We start from the raw sequence: 18,203 nt of genomic DNA, 5'->3' as shown, positions 1-18,203 counted from the left end.
CCCAAAGTTACCAAAAGAACTTAACATCCATTCCAGAAGCCAGGTTACTTTACTCTTGGCTGAGGATTTTTAACTTGTGTCATTCACATAGGAGACACAGTTTTAGTCATACTACTGAGAATTGGTAAACTGGTCCTTTTCCCATCACTCCTGAATCACGAGACCTCAGGTCTATCACTTTGACTTCCTCTGGCCCTCGGACTGTCATCTGCAAAGCTAGGATCATATGGCTTGTCTTGCTGACCCATGCTTTGAAGACAACATGAGAGATCAGATGAGATGATGGTTTAAAACTTGCAAAGATCTGTACAAATGTAAGCCTGCCTTACTGTTATAAGCTCATTACCTAGGTCAGAATGAGAATGCAGGACAAATGGTGAGTTGAGACCCGTGAATTCCCAGCTGGGAAAAGCCTGCTTCTATGCTCCCCAAACCCCTTCCCCTGTCCAGATGCCTGCCCTTAGCCTGCCATGGGACCTTCTGACCCCCTTCAAACACAACTCCCAACACTGCCTGCTCGGAGAAGAACCAGGCCAGGCGTGGAGCTCAGAGCCAAATCTCAGCACTTTCCCTCACCAGGACTGTTGGCCCCCACTGTGGGCAACGCTGGCACAGCTGTTTTTCCCAGACGTTCTCACACACTCCACAGAGAGAAGAGAGGCCTTAGAGGACAGAGACAGAAGCCATTGTTCCTCCTTTTGGCAAAGGTGCGGAGACAGTGCTTTTCAGAACTGAGAGTAAACAAATTGAAGTGACATCATTGCAACAACAGCCCCCTTGGCCAACCATTTGTTTCTATACCGCCAGTCCCATGAATGGTCCCTTTCCCTCACCAGAACCTGCATGCATAAAACAAAGAGGCTTTCAGAGCTTCCATAATCCTTATATTAAATACTGGAGTAATAGTGGTTTAATCTGAGTAGAAAGACAAACATGCAACCTGAAAGGAAAGTCAATCCAACCTCAGGCTATTCTCATAATTGCTCTACTGGGCAAACACTTTACTGAGGAAGTGAGGCCTTGGTGCATTTAACCCTTTAGTGGTCACAGGAAATCTCTGCCTGTTTTCAGTTCTTATTAGCTATATAATGTCCCAAACATGATTTTCTAGAGTCCCTTACAGGAGGTAATTTCAGGGCAGGACAGGAACTCAGAACCCATCTTGCCACTTGAATGGCAACCTCCTTCTCAAGCATTTCATCAGCAACAGGTGGAGGTTCCCCAGCCTCCACTGACGGAAAGTGTGTGTGTGTGAGATTCCCTACTGCCAGAGGCACCCCTGAGTACCTCTAATTGTTAGAAGTCTTTCTTTCTGTCTAACAAAAAACTGCTTCATTGCCATGTCAACTCATTTTTTACTCCAGTTTTCTGAGATGACAAGAAATATATCTAATGTCTCAATGTGACATCCTTTTGAATACCTGGAGACAACTACTGCATTCCTCTTAAAGTCTTCTCCAAATTAAACATCCTTCAGCCAACCCTGGCTAGCACTCTGTGGTAGTCTTGCTTAATTTCCACTTGTAGTTGTTCCTTCTCCCCTACTCCCACCCCTCTTCATACATCGCCCCCACACACACTTTATACACCACCAAAAAGAATATCACTAGAGCAATGGCAGCTTGGACATGGCACCACTGCAGAGCACTTACTTATTAAAGAGGTTCAATCCAATCCTATAATGGCGCTTCCGGATGACATCGTTACTGAAGGCTGGTGAGTCCCAACTGTTGCGCGTCTCCTTGTGGTAGGTCTGCTTGCTCAAAGTTTGCTCCCGCAAGCTGTCCCGGGAGGAGGACTCTGAGCTGCAGTTTATTGTGTCATTGGAATTGGAGGTACTATTGATACTGTCATTGTCACCATCAGAATAATCTGATTCTGACTTACTCTGTCTGTTGGCAGTACCATTGATGGCCAAATGACTCTCGATGGGCCGGGGCCGATGCCGAGGTTCTGGCTCCTCCCGGGGGATGATCTTGGCGGGGATCCCATGGGGCACGTGCTTGGGGCTCCCTTGTTGGTTGGTAAGGCTTCGGTCATAGGCATTTTGCCTCTTTAGTGAGCCCCTTTCAGAGCGATCACTGAGGTCTACAGAGCTGTCGCTTGGGGGTTCTATGGTGAGCAGAGGCAAATGGTCCATCCTTAGCCTCTGCTCCTGGCGTTCCAGGGAAGGGGTGCTCCGGCAACTAGTATCAGTGTCCATCTTGTCATCCTTGTGAGTCATTGACCAGTACTCCTGAGAAGAGTTCATAGACCGCAGTCTTAAGTCCGACTCAGTGCTGGACGGTCTGTCCACAGACTGAGAAAGAGGAAGGGGCGGAGAGAGCTCCTCCTCATCAATGTACAGAGTGACATCACTGTAGGAGGCAGTCATCTCATCCAGCTTCCGATGGTCTACACCATGGAGGGCAGGTTTGAGCTCCCTCCCACAGCTTTCCCGCTCCAGGTCTCGGCTCCTGATAGGCTCAGGGGTTGGAACCTCATCAGCATGCAGACTACGGCAATTCAAGGCATCATCAATTGACTCGGCAAGGGACTTTACTTGCCTGGAAAAGGCATCTTCCAGCTCTGTGATGGCATCAGCAAAGTCGCTGGAGGCAGCTGGAGATTTCATGGTTGCTGGTTCTACGATGTCACCGCACTCTGATTGAACCAGAGACCCAAGTTTGGTGCCATCGTTTGTCACAGAGACCTGCTTCCCTTCAAAGTAGGAGCTATGGACTTTCTCTGGCCCTTCAAAAGAAAACTGCATTCTCATATTGGACAGAACAATGCGTCGTGACATACGATTTTCTGACATAGAACTCCGGAGTCGCTCAAAATTCTTGTTCATTTGGTATTGGCGAAATGCTGTCTGGATGGTTCGAGCTGCATGGCGGGTTATGAGACGGCCTCCATATTTCCGTTCTAGCATTTCCACCTAGGTGGGAAAAGGAAAAGTTAATAATGAAAATAATGTGGACACCTCTGTAGCATTTTACACATTTCAAAGAACGAAAAACATTTATTGCAATTGATTCTCACAAGATTAAGATGAAAGGGGGACAGAAGAAAAAACTGAGGCATGATACAGACAATTGACTAGTTTTCTTTTTACTTTATATCACAGTTGTCTGGAAGATGGTAAGTAATCTGGTATGAGGCAATTTTCAAGATGCTTGTTGAGTTTATAAGACAATGAAATGCCTGATATCCCTTCTGGAAACCTCTTTCCCTCAACCCCTCCATTCCTCCCTCCCCCACTTCCTACCTTCCTTCCTTCCTTCCTTCCTTCCTTCCTTCCTTCCTTCCTTCCTTCCTTCCTTCCTTCCTTCCTTCCTTCCAGTCTTCCCTTCCCTTCCTTTTTCCCTCCTTCCTTCCCGTCTTTTTAAGATGTAGACACTTATCTAATCCAACAAGTATTTATTAAGTGTTTACTTTGCAAGGCTCTCTGATGGGTGCAAATCATACAAAGACAAAATGAAAACCAGTTCTGCCCTAAAAGGACATCTATAGTTACCTTTCTGTTAACTTTCGGATTAGCATATTTGGGCTCGAGTGTCAGTAATATTTTTGGAGAGATTGGATAATTGTCATACATGACTGAAAGAGATGGATAAGATGACAGTCTTATAGTCCTCCTAACCTAAGAACTCCCTGTTAGGAATCACAGACTGAAGATTTCATGATGAGCATTAATGCATCCAAAAAATTCAGCACAAGCTCTCTGTACTCTACTGGAATATAAGAAAGCAAAGCACATTTTACCAACCAGAGCCTGCTCCTTAGGCATTAAAGAAAAACCAAGGAAAAGAATGAGTTCTCTTCCCCCTAACCTGACTGCTTATTTTGACGTCACTGGCTAAGACACAGCCAGAAAACAGTCTGTGTGGGTGACTGTGGTTGGGCTGGCTCTGTGGGGAGACAGAAAGAACTTATATACTCAGAAGTAAAGCACAGTTTCTTTAGTAGAAGGCAGAGCACTACTCCAGCTTATTTTCTTAGCATGAGATCCAGACATGGGGATGTGATAACTAACAGGTACCTATGGGACCCAATGTCACATGTCTAGAGTCATTTTGGCCAACAGAAACATAGATGAGGGAAAGGTTGTGAGGAAGGGGAGGCTAATGACTCTATGAGACATCAAGAGTAAATCAAACAAATTTATAAAAATGAAAAACTGGAAGAAAATGTAAAATACCTCATTGGAAAAATCAAGTGACCTGGAAAATAGATCCAGGAGAGACAATATTAGAATCATTGGACCACCTGAAAACCATAATCAAAAGGAGGAACTGGACAGCATCTTTCAAGAAATTATCAAGAAAAACTGCCCTGATGTTCTGGAACCAGAGGACAAAATAGGCACTGAAAAAAAATCTACCAATCACCTCAGGAAAGCTATCCCCAAAATAAAAACTCCAAGGAACATTATAGCCAAATTTCAGGACTATCAAGTCAAGGAAGAAATGCTGCAAGTGGCTGGAAAGAAAGAATTCAAATATCGGGGAGCCACAATCAGGATTATACAGGATTTAGCAGCTGCAACATTAAAGGACTAGAGGTCATGGAACATGATATTCCAGAAGGCAAAGGAGATAGGACTACAACCAAAAGTCACCTAGCCAGTGAAATTAAGCATAATGCTTCAAGGGAAAAAATAATCATTCAATGAAATAGAAAAATTTCAAACTTTCATAAGGAGAAGAACAGAAATGAACAAAAGATTTGATCTCCAAAATTAAGACCCAAGAAAAACTTAAAGGTATAAAAAGAAAAAGAAAACATAAGGAATTCAATGGAGCTAAACTGTTAACATCCCTACATGGGAAGAGGATACCTGTAATTCTTAAAAGTTGTATCACTAATAGTATAGCTATTAGTAATATACATAGACAGAGAGTATAAGTATAAGGTGAATTGGAGGGAATGGCAAAGAGGAACACACTAGGTACAGAAGTAAGGGAGAGGTAGAATGGGGCAAATTATTTCACATGAAGAGGCACAAAAACCTATTACAGTAGATGGAAAGATGGGAGAGTGGGAGATGGGAATGAACCTTACTCTCATGGGTATTGGCTCAAAGAGGGAATAATATACACAATATCTATGTCTTACCCTACAGGAAAGTAGAAGGGGAAAAGATTAAGTAAAGGGGGTGGGGGACTGACAGAAGAGAGGGCAGACTGAAAGAGGTGGTAGACAGAATCAAAACACTGTCAAGGAGCGAAAGGGTGAAAAGAGAGGACAAATAAGAGAAAAAATAGGATGGAGGGAAATACACAGTAATCATAACTGTGAATGTGAATGAGATGAAATCTCCCATAAAATGGAAGTAGATTGCAGACTGGATCAAAACCCAGAATCCTACCATATGTTGTTTACAAGAAACACACTTGAAGCAGAGAGACACACACAGAGTAAAGGTAAGGGGTTGGAACAGAATCTATTATGCTTCAGCTGAAGTAAAAAAGCAGGAGTAGCAATCCTGATCTCAGGCAAAGCAAAAATAGACCTAATTAAAAGACATACGGAAGGAAACTACATCTTGCTAAAAGGTACCACAGACAATGAAATAATAACAATACTAAACATATATGCACTGAGTAGTATAGCATCCAAATTCTTAACAGATGGAGAAGGGAAGAATTCATGACCAAACAAGAGATAGAGAGCATTACAAAATGGAAAATAGATAATTTTGATTATATTAAACTAAAAGACTTTTGCACAAACAAAACCAATGCAACCAAGATTAGGAGGAAATCTGGGAAACAATCTTTACAGGAAGTGTCTTTGTAAAAACAAAAGACTTCATTTCTCAAATATATAGAAAACGGAGTCAAATTTATAAAAATACAAGCCATTTCCCCATTTGATAAGTGGTCAAAGGATACAAGCAAACAGTTTTCAGATGAAGAAATCAAAGCTACCTAAAGACTTATGAAGAAGTGCACTACATCACTTTTGATTTGAGAAATGCAAATTAAAACAACTCTGAGGTACCACTTCACACCTATCAGATTGGCTAATATGACAAAAAAGGAAAATGATAAATGTTTGAGAGGATGTGGGAAAACTGGAACACTAATGCATTGTTGGTAGAATTGTGAACTGATCCAACCATTCTGGGAGACTTATGCCCAAAGGGCAACCAAACTGTGCATACTCTTTGATCCCCAGTAATACCACCACTAGATCTGTATCCCAAAGAGATCATAAAAAAAGGGAAAAGGGTCTACATATGCAAAAATATTTATCGGAGCCCTTTTTGTGATGGCAAAAATTGGAAATTGAGAGGATGTCCATCAATTTGGGAGTGGCTGAACAAGCTGTGATATATGAATGTAATAGAATATTATTGTACAATAAGAAATGATGAGCAGGAGATTTCAGAAAAAAATTGGAAAGACTTGTACGGACTGATACAAAGTAAAATGAGCAGAACCATGAAAACATTGTACACAGTATAAGCAACATTGTGTAATGATCAACTATGAATGACTCCACTCTTCTCAGCAACACAACGATCCAAAACAAGTACAAAGGACTCATGAAGGAAAATGCTATCCACATCCAGATAAGAACTGACAGACTCTGAATGTAGACTGAAACATACTTTTTTCACTTATTTTATTCTTTGTGTTTTTCCTTTTGATCTATTTCTTCTTTTACAACTGTGACTAATATGAAAATGTTTTACAAGCTAGCACATGTATAACCTTTATCAAATTGCCCACCATTTAAGGAAGAGGAGAATGGAGGAGGGAGAAAAATTTGGAACTCAAAATGTTGTAAAAATGAATGCTAAAAATTATCTTGCCATGTAATTGGGGGAAAATATTACTAAAAAGAAACTTCTACAAATATCATAGATCAGCTAAGCTTCTTAATATTTAGTGGGCCACATACCAGGGGAACTGAATAGTTAACCAGCTTTACTGAATGAATACAAAGGCAATTTCCCTGGGACCATCCCAGTTCCTGGCTCATGGAGAGAACTGGGTATTTGGCACTCAGGCATCCTCATAAGGTCTATATTCTTTAGAATATTTAAAGGTTTATAAAGTAAAGGGCAGGGCTGAATTCTCTAACATCAGTTAGTTAGGAAAGCACCCTCTTCTTTCTAGGTGCTTAGACAATCAACAGCCGAGGAGAAAAACAGAAAATGGGACAATTAATAGCCTTTGCCTTTTTGGGGGTGTGGTGGGGGATTGGAGAACTTTCTCATGTCTAGGGCCTCTGCAATCTCTTGATGCCCTAGTAAGGCCCACAGCTTTCCTTTATCTAGAGATAGCAGGGTTCTTGTGAAGTATCCACAGGTTGTACCTATGAAACTCACTTTCATTGACCAGACTAAGGTGACCACATATCCCTGCCCTGGGCTTTATGTTCAGGAAATGGAATCTTTCTCATATTTGGAAATGCACTCTTAACATATCTTTTTCAGACTCCATCATGTGGATGGAGCCAAGTTAAAGACACTAGAAATATTAACTCATTCACTAGCCCCAGGAATCATATTCTACATGGCTATATCAGCAATGTAGCTAACACTCAATTAAAACTGTTAGCTTGGCATTCAAGGCCCTTCTACCATTCTCCTTTATCCAGTCTTCGACCCCGTACATTCTATACTCTCTCAGCCTGTGTCCCTGTGCCTGGAATACTTTTATCCCCTTCTCAGTTCCCTCAGCACCTGTGCGATTCTTATCCATACTGTGAGACCCAGTAAAGGGATACTGTCTCCAAAACCCTTCTCCTATCATTCCTACAGTTGAAAACAATCTTCTTTCTTTGAGCTCTCATAATACTTCGTTTGTATTTCCATTTAACCATCTGTCTTATGTTATTGTTCTTGGTCTGCATACCTTATCACCCCCACAGTACGTCTATGAGGGAGAGGACATCTTGTTTGACTCAGCTTTGTGTGTCCTCTGCTATATCTGCATAGAATTGGATACAGGTTCTGAATTCAAGGAATGACAGGGGGAAGGAAAGCAACCAGGGCTGATCTGCTGTTAATCAGATAGCTGTGCTAATGCAGTGAGTGTCAGAGGCTGAATGCAATAAGACCTGGAGAATTGGGGGAGTCTAGTGGCAGAGAAGAAAGGGTGGGGAGAAGAGAAACAAAGAAATCTACTGAGTCACCATAGACTGTACCCCTAATTTCATCCAGTGGTCCTATCATAAACAGTCACCAGGGAATAGGACAATAAAATATAGATGTTTCAGTGTAAAGCCTCAGGCACACATCCTGCTGATTGGGAGGAGAGGGTCAGAGGCATTGTCCAAGTACAAAGGGCAGGCACCACTTTACATAAAAATTTTTTTAAATTAAAAAGCTACTCCATAGTAGAGGGAGGGAGCTAATGAGGAAGATGGCTGGTGAAGAGTTAGTATTTGCCAAGACTGGCATAAAGAGAAGAGTAGATAGAGAAAAAAATGAGAATCAAATGACTTTTCATAGAACAGCTTTGGCCTAAGAGTAAGTCAGGGCGGTTCTGTTTTCTCTCTCACCCTGAGGTTATTGAATAACATCCAAAGAGATGACTTCACTTCCACATTTATAAGCAGAAAGTTTCTATTTTTTGGATTGTGAGCAAAACTCTCTAAAAAACCCACACAGCACACAAACTGGCCCCTAAGGCTATGCTTTCTAAAGCTTGCTTTCTTTCCTTCTTTCTTTTTCCTTTTCCTCCTCCTCCTCCTCCTCCTCCTCCACTTCTCTCTGTCTCTCTCTCTCTCTGTCTCTCTCTCTTCTGTCTCTGTCTCTGTCTCTGTCTCTCTTTGTCTCCCAACACTCCTTTCCCCAGTGATCAAGAGCAACCTTCCCTTAACACAAGAAGCTCGCACTCACTGCAACAAGCCTCAAGGTTCCAATGCTTATTTCAGGTCTTGTTTTTATGAAGCTCTTTCCCCTGCAAACAGAGGCAACAATTCTTGTTCTCCAATGGTCCTTCCTAGGACTTGACTTCATTCTTCTCTCTGGTCTGCTCTTGATTCTCTGGACTTCTCTACCATAGTCCAAAAGACTTCTCACCCTGGAAAATCCTTTCATATTTCTTGGCTGTCTCACCCTGGAAGACTCCTATAGATGCCTCTTTTGATTGGTGAGTTCCTACCCAGAATCTCCATTTGAGGAAATACCCAGGTCAACCATGCTCACTACCTTCTCCTCTGCTCCCGACTGCCTTAGAGTTTGGCTCTATTTAATGAGTTGTCTTCCTCTAGTTGAATGTAAGCTCTTTGAGGGTAGAAACTGTCTTTTTGCTTATATTTGTATTCCCAGAGAACAGCACAATGTCTGACACATATTAAGTACCGAGTAAATGTTTGTGCTTGCGCTCCCTCTCTCTCTCTTTCTCTGTCTCTCTCTGTCTCTCGTCCTCCCTATATCAAACCCAAAATCCACTCCGCAGGTTCCTATAATAGCTCCCCAACTCTGGTAATCAGAGGCAGAGCACTGGGGATGAGAGGAGAACATCACATTCCTGCTCTTCCCAGGAGCCTTCATCATAGGTTTTCCCTTTAGTAATGATCAAGTCTCAATTATTCAGGGGTAGAATGACCATGTGCTTTTTGTCCTTCACCCTCACCCCATCCATCATTGGGGTACCTTCAACGGAGATAGCAAAGGAATTGGAAGGTTACATATGAAAGTGCATGCTTAGAGAGGAAATAGCTGTGATCACAGGGGCTGATCCATGTCGGGGAAATCCAAAGAGAGCTAGTAGAGAAAATAATTTCTAATGTCTGAACGTATAGAAGAGTCTTGGCCTATCCTAAACTTCATACTCATTTTTAAAGGGAGGAGTGATTAGGAAAAAAAAAAAAAGAAGACTGTCTTACTGTCCAGCCATATTAAGGACCCTGAAACCAGAATCCAGGTCTCCTAACTCCTAATCTAATGTTCTTTCCACTGTTACTTATTATTTTTGTTACTGTAGGCCAATCATTTAATCTCTCTGGGTCCATTTATTGGCAAATTGTGGGGATTAGAGTAAATGATCTTGAAGGTCCTTTGTGTAGCTCAGCCTTCACTCTGTTGATGGTCTGGCCATCAACAGCAGCAGCACCACTGCTAATAACACCTTAGGTTCATCCCATATGCCCTTGAAGGTCAAGGACCACCATTTTTATTTGACTTTCCAGTATTCACAGTATGTAGCATTAGATTTTTGCACAAAGCACATATTCAGTTAATGTTTATTGAATGAATGGAAACCAAGCCAGGGTTCTGTCTAATAGTGGCTTAAGCAGAAACTCACAGAGGGTCAAGACTTTGGACCATGCACCATTCACCTCACCCTCTACATCGATATGCCCATACAACCGTTCTCTATGGCTTTTAACACCAAAAGGAGATGGAAGAAGGAAACCAAGGACTTTGGTGGAAGCTGGGTTGTTGGCAAGCATGTCAATGGATGCCCTTCACTTTGATGAGTGCTAATGTGTGCTGTTACAACCTGATACAAACCATTCTGTCCAGGAATAGCGTGTGGACAAAATAGCCTCATGTTGGTTTATGTTAATGAAAGCTGATGAATCATCCATGTAATTAAAAAAAGGACCTGTGAAAGTCAGAGAAGTCACAAACCTAGATGGCTTGTAACCAAGTTGATGGGTGATTCCCTCTTTCTAGAGAGGTGAATAGTGGACTCAGGGCCCAATATACGTAACAAGAGGCATGGAAAGAGTTCTGGACATAAGAGCTTCAAGTTTGGCTCCAACATTTACCGTGTGACCACAGGCAGGTCAATAACCCTTTTGAGCCTCAGTTTCTTCATCTATGAAATGGGGAAAGATGGTAAAATGGTAAAAGTCCTTGCAGTCCCTGCTTCCTAGGTTTTGTGTTTTTTAACAAGGAGAGTGTTTTGTAACCCTGAAAGTGATACAGAAATGTTTTCGTTATCTAAATCTTCTCGAAGTTATTTATATTTTCTGATGGGTCCCACCCCTTGATTCCACACCTGTATTCCTGACTGTGTAATGCAAGGCAGCCTTTCATTAGTTTAAAAATTCCTCTGTTAACCTTCAAGGGTGCTTCATGGGTTATCATTGCCAAATAATTCAGTCTAGTGGCCAGTCTACCAGCAGCAAGTCTTTTTCTTCTTAGGCTGGCCTCAGACACAGCCTAATGCTGGGACCTAATGTTCAAAATTTCTCCAACATGGGAAGACATCCCTACAGCTTATGCTCTGCTAGCCTCCAAGAAACTGGTCAAGGTCATCTCTGCTCCAAGATGCAACTCCAACCAAAGGAAGCATCTGGCTTGGCCAAGGTCTAGAGTTGCCTGGGAGTTTTCTCCCAGTAACTGATTATGGTAACAAGTTATTAGGTATAAGAAGTAATCATAAAAACCAGATACCAGACTAGTGCTTTAAAATGTTAAAAAACATCATCTTAGGTTAGAGGGAAGGAATTATTTTCCTTTTTGAATCTCAGAGAAACTAAATAACTTGTTTGAGGTCACACAGATAATAAATGGTCAAGTTAGGACCAGAATTCAGATCTCTTCACCCCTAACCTCATGCTCCTTTGCTTTGTTATTTATCATATATTTTCATGGTAGGTCACTTAACTCCTCTGGGTCTATTTCCTTATTTGTAAAGTACTGGAATGAGAGTACATCATATACATGGTCCTTTTCTTCTCTAAATCTATGCTCCTGTGCCCTGTGTTTACCCTTTCATGATTTCCCAGGCTTTAATCAAAACTCTTCTCACACTACCTTTCCGTTCTGAATATTTCCATTAAAAAAATATCATGTCATATGGCAGCCCTATGACAAACCCTGATCTTCTCCATACCTTTCCTTCATCTCTTTTACATCTGGCCTGAGTGATGACATCTAGACCTCACCACACAAGCATTCCAAATGTGGACAGTTAGGGAGGAAAATATATCTGTTTCATTTCTAATTCTCTTCCTAAAACTGCCCAATATAGCACTGATCTTTTCTGGACAAAACTTCACATTGCACCAGGGTCATGGAAGAACTATAGAGGTCAGTGGCAGGGAGATCAGCACAAAAACTCCTGGGTCACACTAGTCCTTAGCCAAGCTAAACTCTCTTTTTGGTGGGAGAAATCCCCATCTGGGGGTAGGAAAATAATATAATGGCAAAGAAGCCTCAGCACCAGACTCAGGAGGAAGTTGGACTCTGGTTTGGTGACCAATCCATACAGACCACCATGAGTCATTCCCACCATCACAGACCAAATGGGCCAGATGTCTCTTGACCAAGTTTGGGCTTAATTATGAAAATTAAAAGGACAGCTTAGCACTGATGACATACTAAGGCTATGGTGTTGTTGTTTTAAAAAAACATGACATTTATAGTTTGTACATTGACCATACAACTTGAGTATTTAGTCTACTTTAAGGCAGGTGTTGCCTTAGGATGAGCTGCAAAATAAGTGGAAGACTTCTTCCCTCCCCCTCCAGTTCCTTTTCAGACATCAGAGTCCATGAGTGCTCACTGCATACAATGTATTTTTCTGAAGTGTCAATTGGTTTTTTTATTGATTTTTCTTCACTTCTTAATCTTTTTCTTTATTTAAAAAAAAGGCTTTGTAATAAGGGAAGGGAAGAGGGAAAGGGAAAAGGTATAGAGGGAAATCTAAGAGAGGTAAAAACAAATGACAAATGCTACCAATTAAAAATATATTTTAAAAAATGAAAAAATTAAACAAACAACCCACTACTCACTAAATTCAAATGGTTCCCTATCACCTCCAGGATCAAATATAAGATCCTCTGGCATTTGGAGCCCTTCATCATGTGTTCTGACCTCCACTTTTCCAGTCTTATAGCTTATGCCCACCCCTGTCCTCCTGCCAAACACACATACTCTGCCATCCAGTGACACTGATCTCTTTGCTGTGCCTTACAACAAGACATTCCATCTGACTCTTGGCAGTCTCCCTGGCTGGCCCCCTTTGCGTAGAATGCTCTGTCTCTCTCTTAGTGAATGTTACTTTATGTTCAATTTGTATGTGTTTAAATATGTATATTTTCAAATGTTAAGTGTAAGCTCATTTAAGGCAAGAAAAATTTAGGAGAAAAAGGGCAAAAAGCTTACCAATTAACTTTTCACAGTCACCACTAATGATGCTCCCCATGAAGAGAAATAGCCAGACTAAGGCTCAAAGCCGTGTTCATGTGGGTCCTCAAAACCACCTTCCCCCTGTTGCCTGTGTTACTAGAAGGAAGCATGTCATCAACCATTTTTAATTATTTCTGGTTACCATTTCCTCCAGTTAGTACAAATGCTTTATACATTTGGCTCCCACATCCCCCTGCGTGGAGCTCAGAGAAATGAGCTGACTTGTTGAAGGTCACATGCTAGCAATGTTGGAGCTAGCCCTAGAACAGAGGTCTCACCTTGACTTCCAGACCAGTTCTTTCCCCGGTATGGTTGTGCTGTGTCTCTATCTGTGTTTATCCTCTGCCGAGGAAGGGAGGGGCCCTCACTTGGGAGTTCTGCGGCCAAGGTGCAGTGAGCAGCTGGTCAAAATAATCAACTGCCCTTGCTCGGCTTTCTGCTGAATCAGCTCCCCGGCTAGCCTTCCGATCCACATGTGCTGCTTTGTCCCCCATGCCTGGAAATCCTTCCTTTCTCACCCCTGCCTCCCAGCTTCCATCAAGTCTCAGCTAAAATCCTGTCTTCTACGGATCCTATTCCAGCACCCTTCAATGATAATGATTTCCTCTAATATTTTCTCCAGTTTATCTTGTACATCTCTTGTGCACACATAGTTGTTTGCATGTTGTTTCTCCTATTAGACTGAAAGATCCTTGAGGGTATGAACTATTTTGTATCTCAGTGCCAGGCAGATAGTAGGTGCTTAACAAATGTTTATTTAAATTGAGTTGGCTTCCACCCTCTTCTTAGAATTGTACATCTATAGTTGAGGTCATAAAGTCCAACATCTTTCCTTTATAGATGAGGAAACTGAGACCCAAGAGACTTGCACCAGGACACAAACTCATCATTAAAGGCAGGACTGGAGCCAAGCTCTTCAGAGTCTAGGGTGAGTATATTTCTCCCTTGCACCACACTGCCTCCATGGAAATTTACCAATAAGGAGCTAGGTGGTGCAGTGGATAGAGCACCAGTGCAGGAGTCAGGAGGACCTGAGTTCAAATCTCACATCAGACACGTGACACTCACTAGCTGTGTGACCTTGGGCAAGTCACTCAACCCCAGTTGCCTCAACCTGGGTCATCTCCAGTCACCCTGATGAATATCTAGTCATTGGATTCAGATGGCTCAGGAGGAGAAGTGAGGTTGGGGACCTGCACAGCCCTCCCTCCCTCAAAACAAAGTCAAGTGCAAGTCATGTCATTATTTCTCTGATGGCTTGGTCTTCTTTGGCAGTGAAGGATGAACACACACCACTCTATTCAACTGGACAAATGCTTAAGTGTCCACTATGTGGAAACAGTTGAGCTAGGTGCTATAAATACAAGGACAAAAAGAAACAGATTCTGATCTCAAGGAACTTATATACAGGATGTACAAAAAGAAGTACAGATGAAGGAAAATTCTCCGTGATTTCTTTCTCATCACCATCAGATCCACCTTTACCTAGGAGGTGCAGCGGATAGAGTATTGGACCTAGAGTCAGGAAGACCCGAGTTCAAATCCAGCCTCAGATGCCTACTAGTTATGAGACACTGGGCTTATTTACCTCTGTCTGCCTCAGTTTCCTCAACTGTAAAATAAGGATAATAATAACATTTACCTCACAGGCTTGTTGTCAGGATCCAATTTGATAATATCTGTAAAGTACTTGGCATAGTCACTGGCACATAGCAGGTACTCAATAAATACTTATTCCCTTCCTAATCCCAGCTGGGGCCCTTCTTTTCCCACACCTGTCCAGCAGAAGTAGCCTAAAGCTCTCTCTCCAGGGGCAGCCTCAGGGCTCTGAACCCATGAGGAAACAAGAAGTACTCAGGGGTCTCTCTAGGAAGACTCTCCTTACATGTGCAGAATCAGCGCTCTCTGGGGCAAGGCTTCCCCCAGGAAAAAGAAAGGTTCTTTAACACTAAGCTGGGCTGCAGCATTCCCAGCAGAGGACAAAGTTGTAAATGAAAGCAGATATAATAAGCAATCTCATCTCCCCTAGCTGTGAAGAGGTTTTTTTTAAAGCTTGTGCTATTTATGCCACAGATTGACCCACCTGGATACTAGTACCATCTTGCACACTGCTCTTTCGTTTTCTGTTCCCTCCTTTACTTCTGAACCATGCTGAAGCCCTTGTCACACACCTGCACTTAGGCAGCCCACCAAGGCGAGTCTTTCTAGTTCACCTGACTAGCTCAGGTGACTGGTCCCTGCCTTAGCCCCATTCAAGCTGCACCTTCTTCTTTTACTTGAAAAAAGTATTTTCTGGAATAAATACCAGGAGCCAACCTCCAATAGGAAGCAGGAAACGTCGTGTCTAAAATGATGCTTTAGCACAGTGTTCGGCACACAGCAAGCATTTAATGTTTGTTGGCTAGCGATATGTATGCACACACACGTACCATATTCTCCATGAACCTACATTTTAGTCATATATGTATGAATACATGCAAACACACATATATGCCACATTCTCCATAAAGCTACATGTTCACTATACATGTATGTATACACACAATATAACATATACATATGTCACATTCATGAACCTACATTTTAGCGATGTATGTATACACACATATAATACACATACATACATGCCATATGCTCCATGAACTTACATTTTACCTGTATGTGTATATATATACATATATATACACACACAGAAATACACATACTTAAAAATATATACACACATATGACATGAATCTGCATTGTAGCTTATGTTTGAATCAGGCAAGGGGACAAAAAAAAAAATCAAAGACTCGACTGATTTCTCTCCCTCTTTGCCTTTCACTCTTCCAGGCTTGAGCCAAATGAGGCTCCAGCAAACAGACATTTGTTTTCCCTTCTCTGGAAGGTTGGCTATTCCTCACCAGACCCAGGCTGTCAGTGCAGCCACATTTTGATTTCTCTCACTCCAAAGAATAAATGAACACAGAGTTCAAGTACCTGCTTGTCCTGTAGGTCTGAGGAGAGCTCATAGCTTTCGGAAAGAGACCTTGACCGCTTGATAGCTTCCTCTTCTGCCTGTTTACGGAGGATGGAGGTGGAATGCTGAAGCTTGGGCCTCCGGGAACGTTGGGGCTGCCCAGGGGAAACCGAGTACAGCCCATACGCTGAGTGATCGTAGTGGTCAGGGCTCAGAGTGGAGCTGTGCGTTATTGGACCTTGATGGTAGTTTGAGGGGCTGTCCAAAGAGGTGCCAGTCTCACTTCCTGGGGCTTCTCCTTCAACGCTGGACATGAAAGAAAAGACAAGACATTTCCAGTGAGTGAGAAGCAGATCCCTGAGACCTTAGCTCCCTTCACCTGTAGCCTGGCCCAGGGCAATACAAGTATTGTGTAAGAGCTGATAATCATCTTTCCAAGAAGGCCAGAAACCAGTTCTTTGTCTTGTTTTAGTCATAGTCAGCCCCAGAGAAAACTAACAATCTTTTTTTCCTTTCCTCCGAGTAAAATGATGTACAAATCATCCCTGCTGCTTCATTCTGTGCACTAAACATGATGGCACACTGAACCCACAAACTTAAGAGCTCTTTATTTTTTTTCTTCTACTGAGCTCCACTGCAGATTTCTTTTTAGCCTGAGTGAAAGAGAGAAGTGAGATTTCCTTTGCTGGCTTTACAGAACAACTTTTACTAGCACCCCCAGTAGGCCCTTGTGTTGCCCCCTTTCTCCCTCAAACATCTCAAAATCCCCCTCCTTCAGACTTTCCTTTTGGATGATGGGTAATTTTCAAGACCATGTGGGAAAGCATCATTGTACAAACTGATTCTGTCATCAGTGTGTCTATGCACTTTGCCAACCATGAGCCATGACTGCTGGGCCACCATGTCCAAGGCCTGCCATGGTGGAGAGGATAGTCCATTGTTTTAGAGTCAGTTACTCTCCTCACCAGCCCTTCAATTCCAATGCAAACTTAGGGTACTGGGGGTGGGGAAGGCCCAGACCAGAAGATACATGTCAGATTAGAGGAAACTACTCTAACCATGTTTCCACTTGCAGCTAACACAGGAGGCAGGCAGGAAATGGTCTGCCCTTTGAGTCACACTTGGCCAGGAATAAGAAAACTCAGCAGCAAATCTCAGAATACACACACACACACACACACACACACACACACACACACACACACACACACACATTCATACTCATTCCTGTGGTGTATTTTAAAAATAGTCACAAGTCTTCCGCTCCCAACAACACTCCTAAGAAAAGCACTATGGCCCCTTGCCACCAATTTTGATATATCCCCTTGCTTAACTTAGAGATTCTCTTGTTGACAAAGGCCCTTCCTTCCCCTGATCTAAGACAGGGCAAATGGAACTCTTTCAATTTTCCCTTCCTCTAACGAATCTCTTGCCTTTAGCCACCAAAAGAATATTTCCATCCCATTACTATTGGGGAGAGCCATAGTATAAGAATGGTTAAATATCCTTCCTTATGGGAGGACCATTGTTGTGTTTGTGTATCTGTCTGGGTAGGGTCAAAGGAGCAGAGATTCAAAAAAAAGGAAATTAGAGGTCATTTAGTACAATTCCTCCAGTTTCACAGGCGATAAGGTGACTTGTCCAAAGGCAATCGGCTCTCAGATTTCTCTGTGTCTTCCAGCAAATCATGTAAAGATAAATCACTTTCTTTTATCTTTGCTCCCAGTTGTCCCCATCTATCCTGAAGAAGCACTCCCAAGCTGGAAATTATTTCAGTGAATGGCCAAATGGGTTTTTCCAAGTAGGAGTCTGACAGGAAAGAAAACCTTTTCCCCTTAAAAGACTCAGCTGGGTCTATACTTAAAAGACCTCTAAAATAGCTGCAGTATTGTGCATTTACAAGACAGAGACACCAAGAAGCAACATCTCTCCCACTTCTCTGGAAGTTCTGGCTTCCCAAAGAAGGCAAAGCTCCCCCTGGACATTCCTCTGCTCCTCTTTATTCCCTCCTTCCCAAGTATCTCTGCCATCTATGATTAGTGGCTTAAATCTCACTCCCAAAGTGGAAATTAGAGTAGACACTGCACATGGTTCAGGATTTTATATGAAGTCTTATCAAGGACACTGCCCATTAGCAACTCTGCTTGACAG

General features: G+C 42.3%; 1 protein-coding gene across 10 annotated transcripts in view; it reads right to left on the bottom strand.

The window, feature by feature from the left end:
* IQSEC1 (IQ motif and Sec7 domain ArfGEF 1) overlaps positions 1-18,203 on the bottom strand; it is a 778,715-nt gene that overhangs the window by 57,752 nt on the left and 702,760 nt on the right. For all 10 annotated transcript variants that reach the window (XM_072598258.1, XM_072598257.1, XM_072598259.1 and 7 more), the window contains 2 exons: positions 16,073-16,358; positions 1,653-2,920 (listed from right to left, as the gene is read on the bottom strand). In XM_072598258.1, coding sequence (XP_072454359.1) covers positions 1,653-2,920; positions 16,073-16,358 — 1,554 coding nt within the window. The remainder of the gene's footprint in view (positions 1-1,652; positions 2,921-16,072; positions 16,359-18,203) is intronic.

The sequence above is a fragment of the Notamacropus eugenii genome, chromosome 3, assembly GCF_028372415.1.
Source record: "Notamacropus eugenii isolate mMacEug1 chromosome 3, mMacEug1.pri_v2, whole genome shotgun sequence".
Classification (NCBI taxonomy): domain Eukaryota; kingdom Metazoa; phylum Chordata; class Mammalia; order Diprotodontia; family Macropodidae; genus Notamacropus; species Notamacropus eugenii.
Note: the sequence above shows the minus strand (reverse complement) of the source record. Positions and strands in the feature narration are given on the sequence as shown.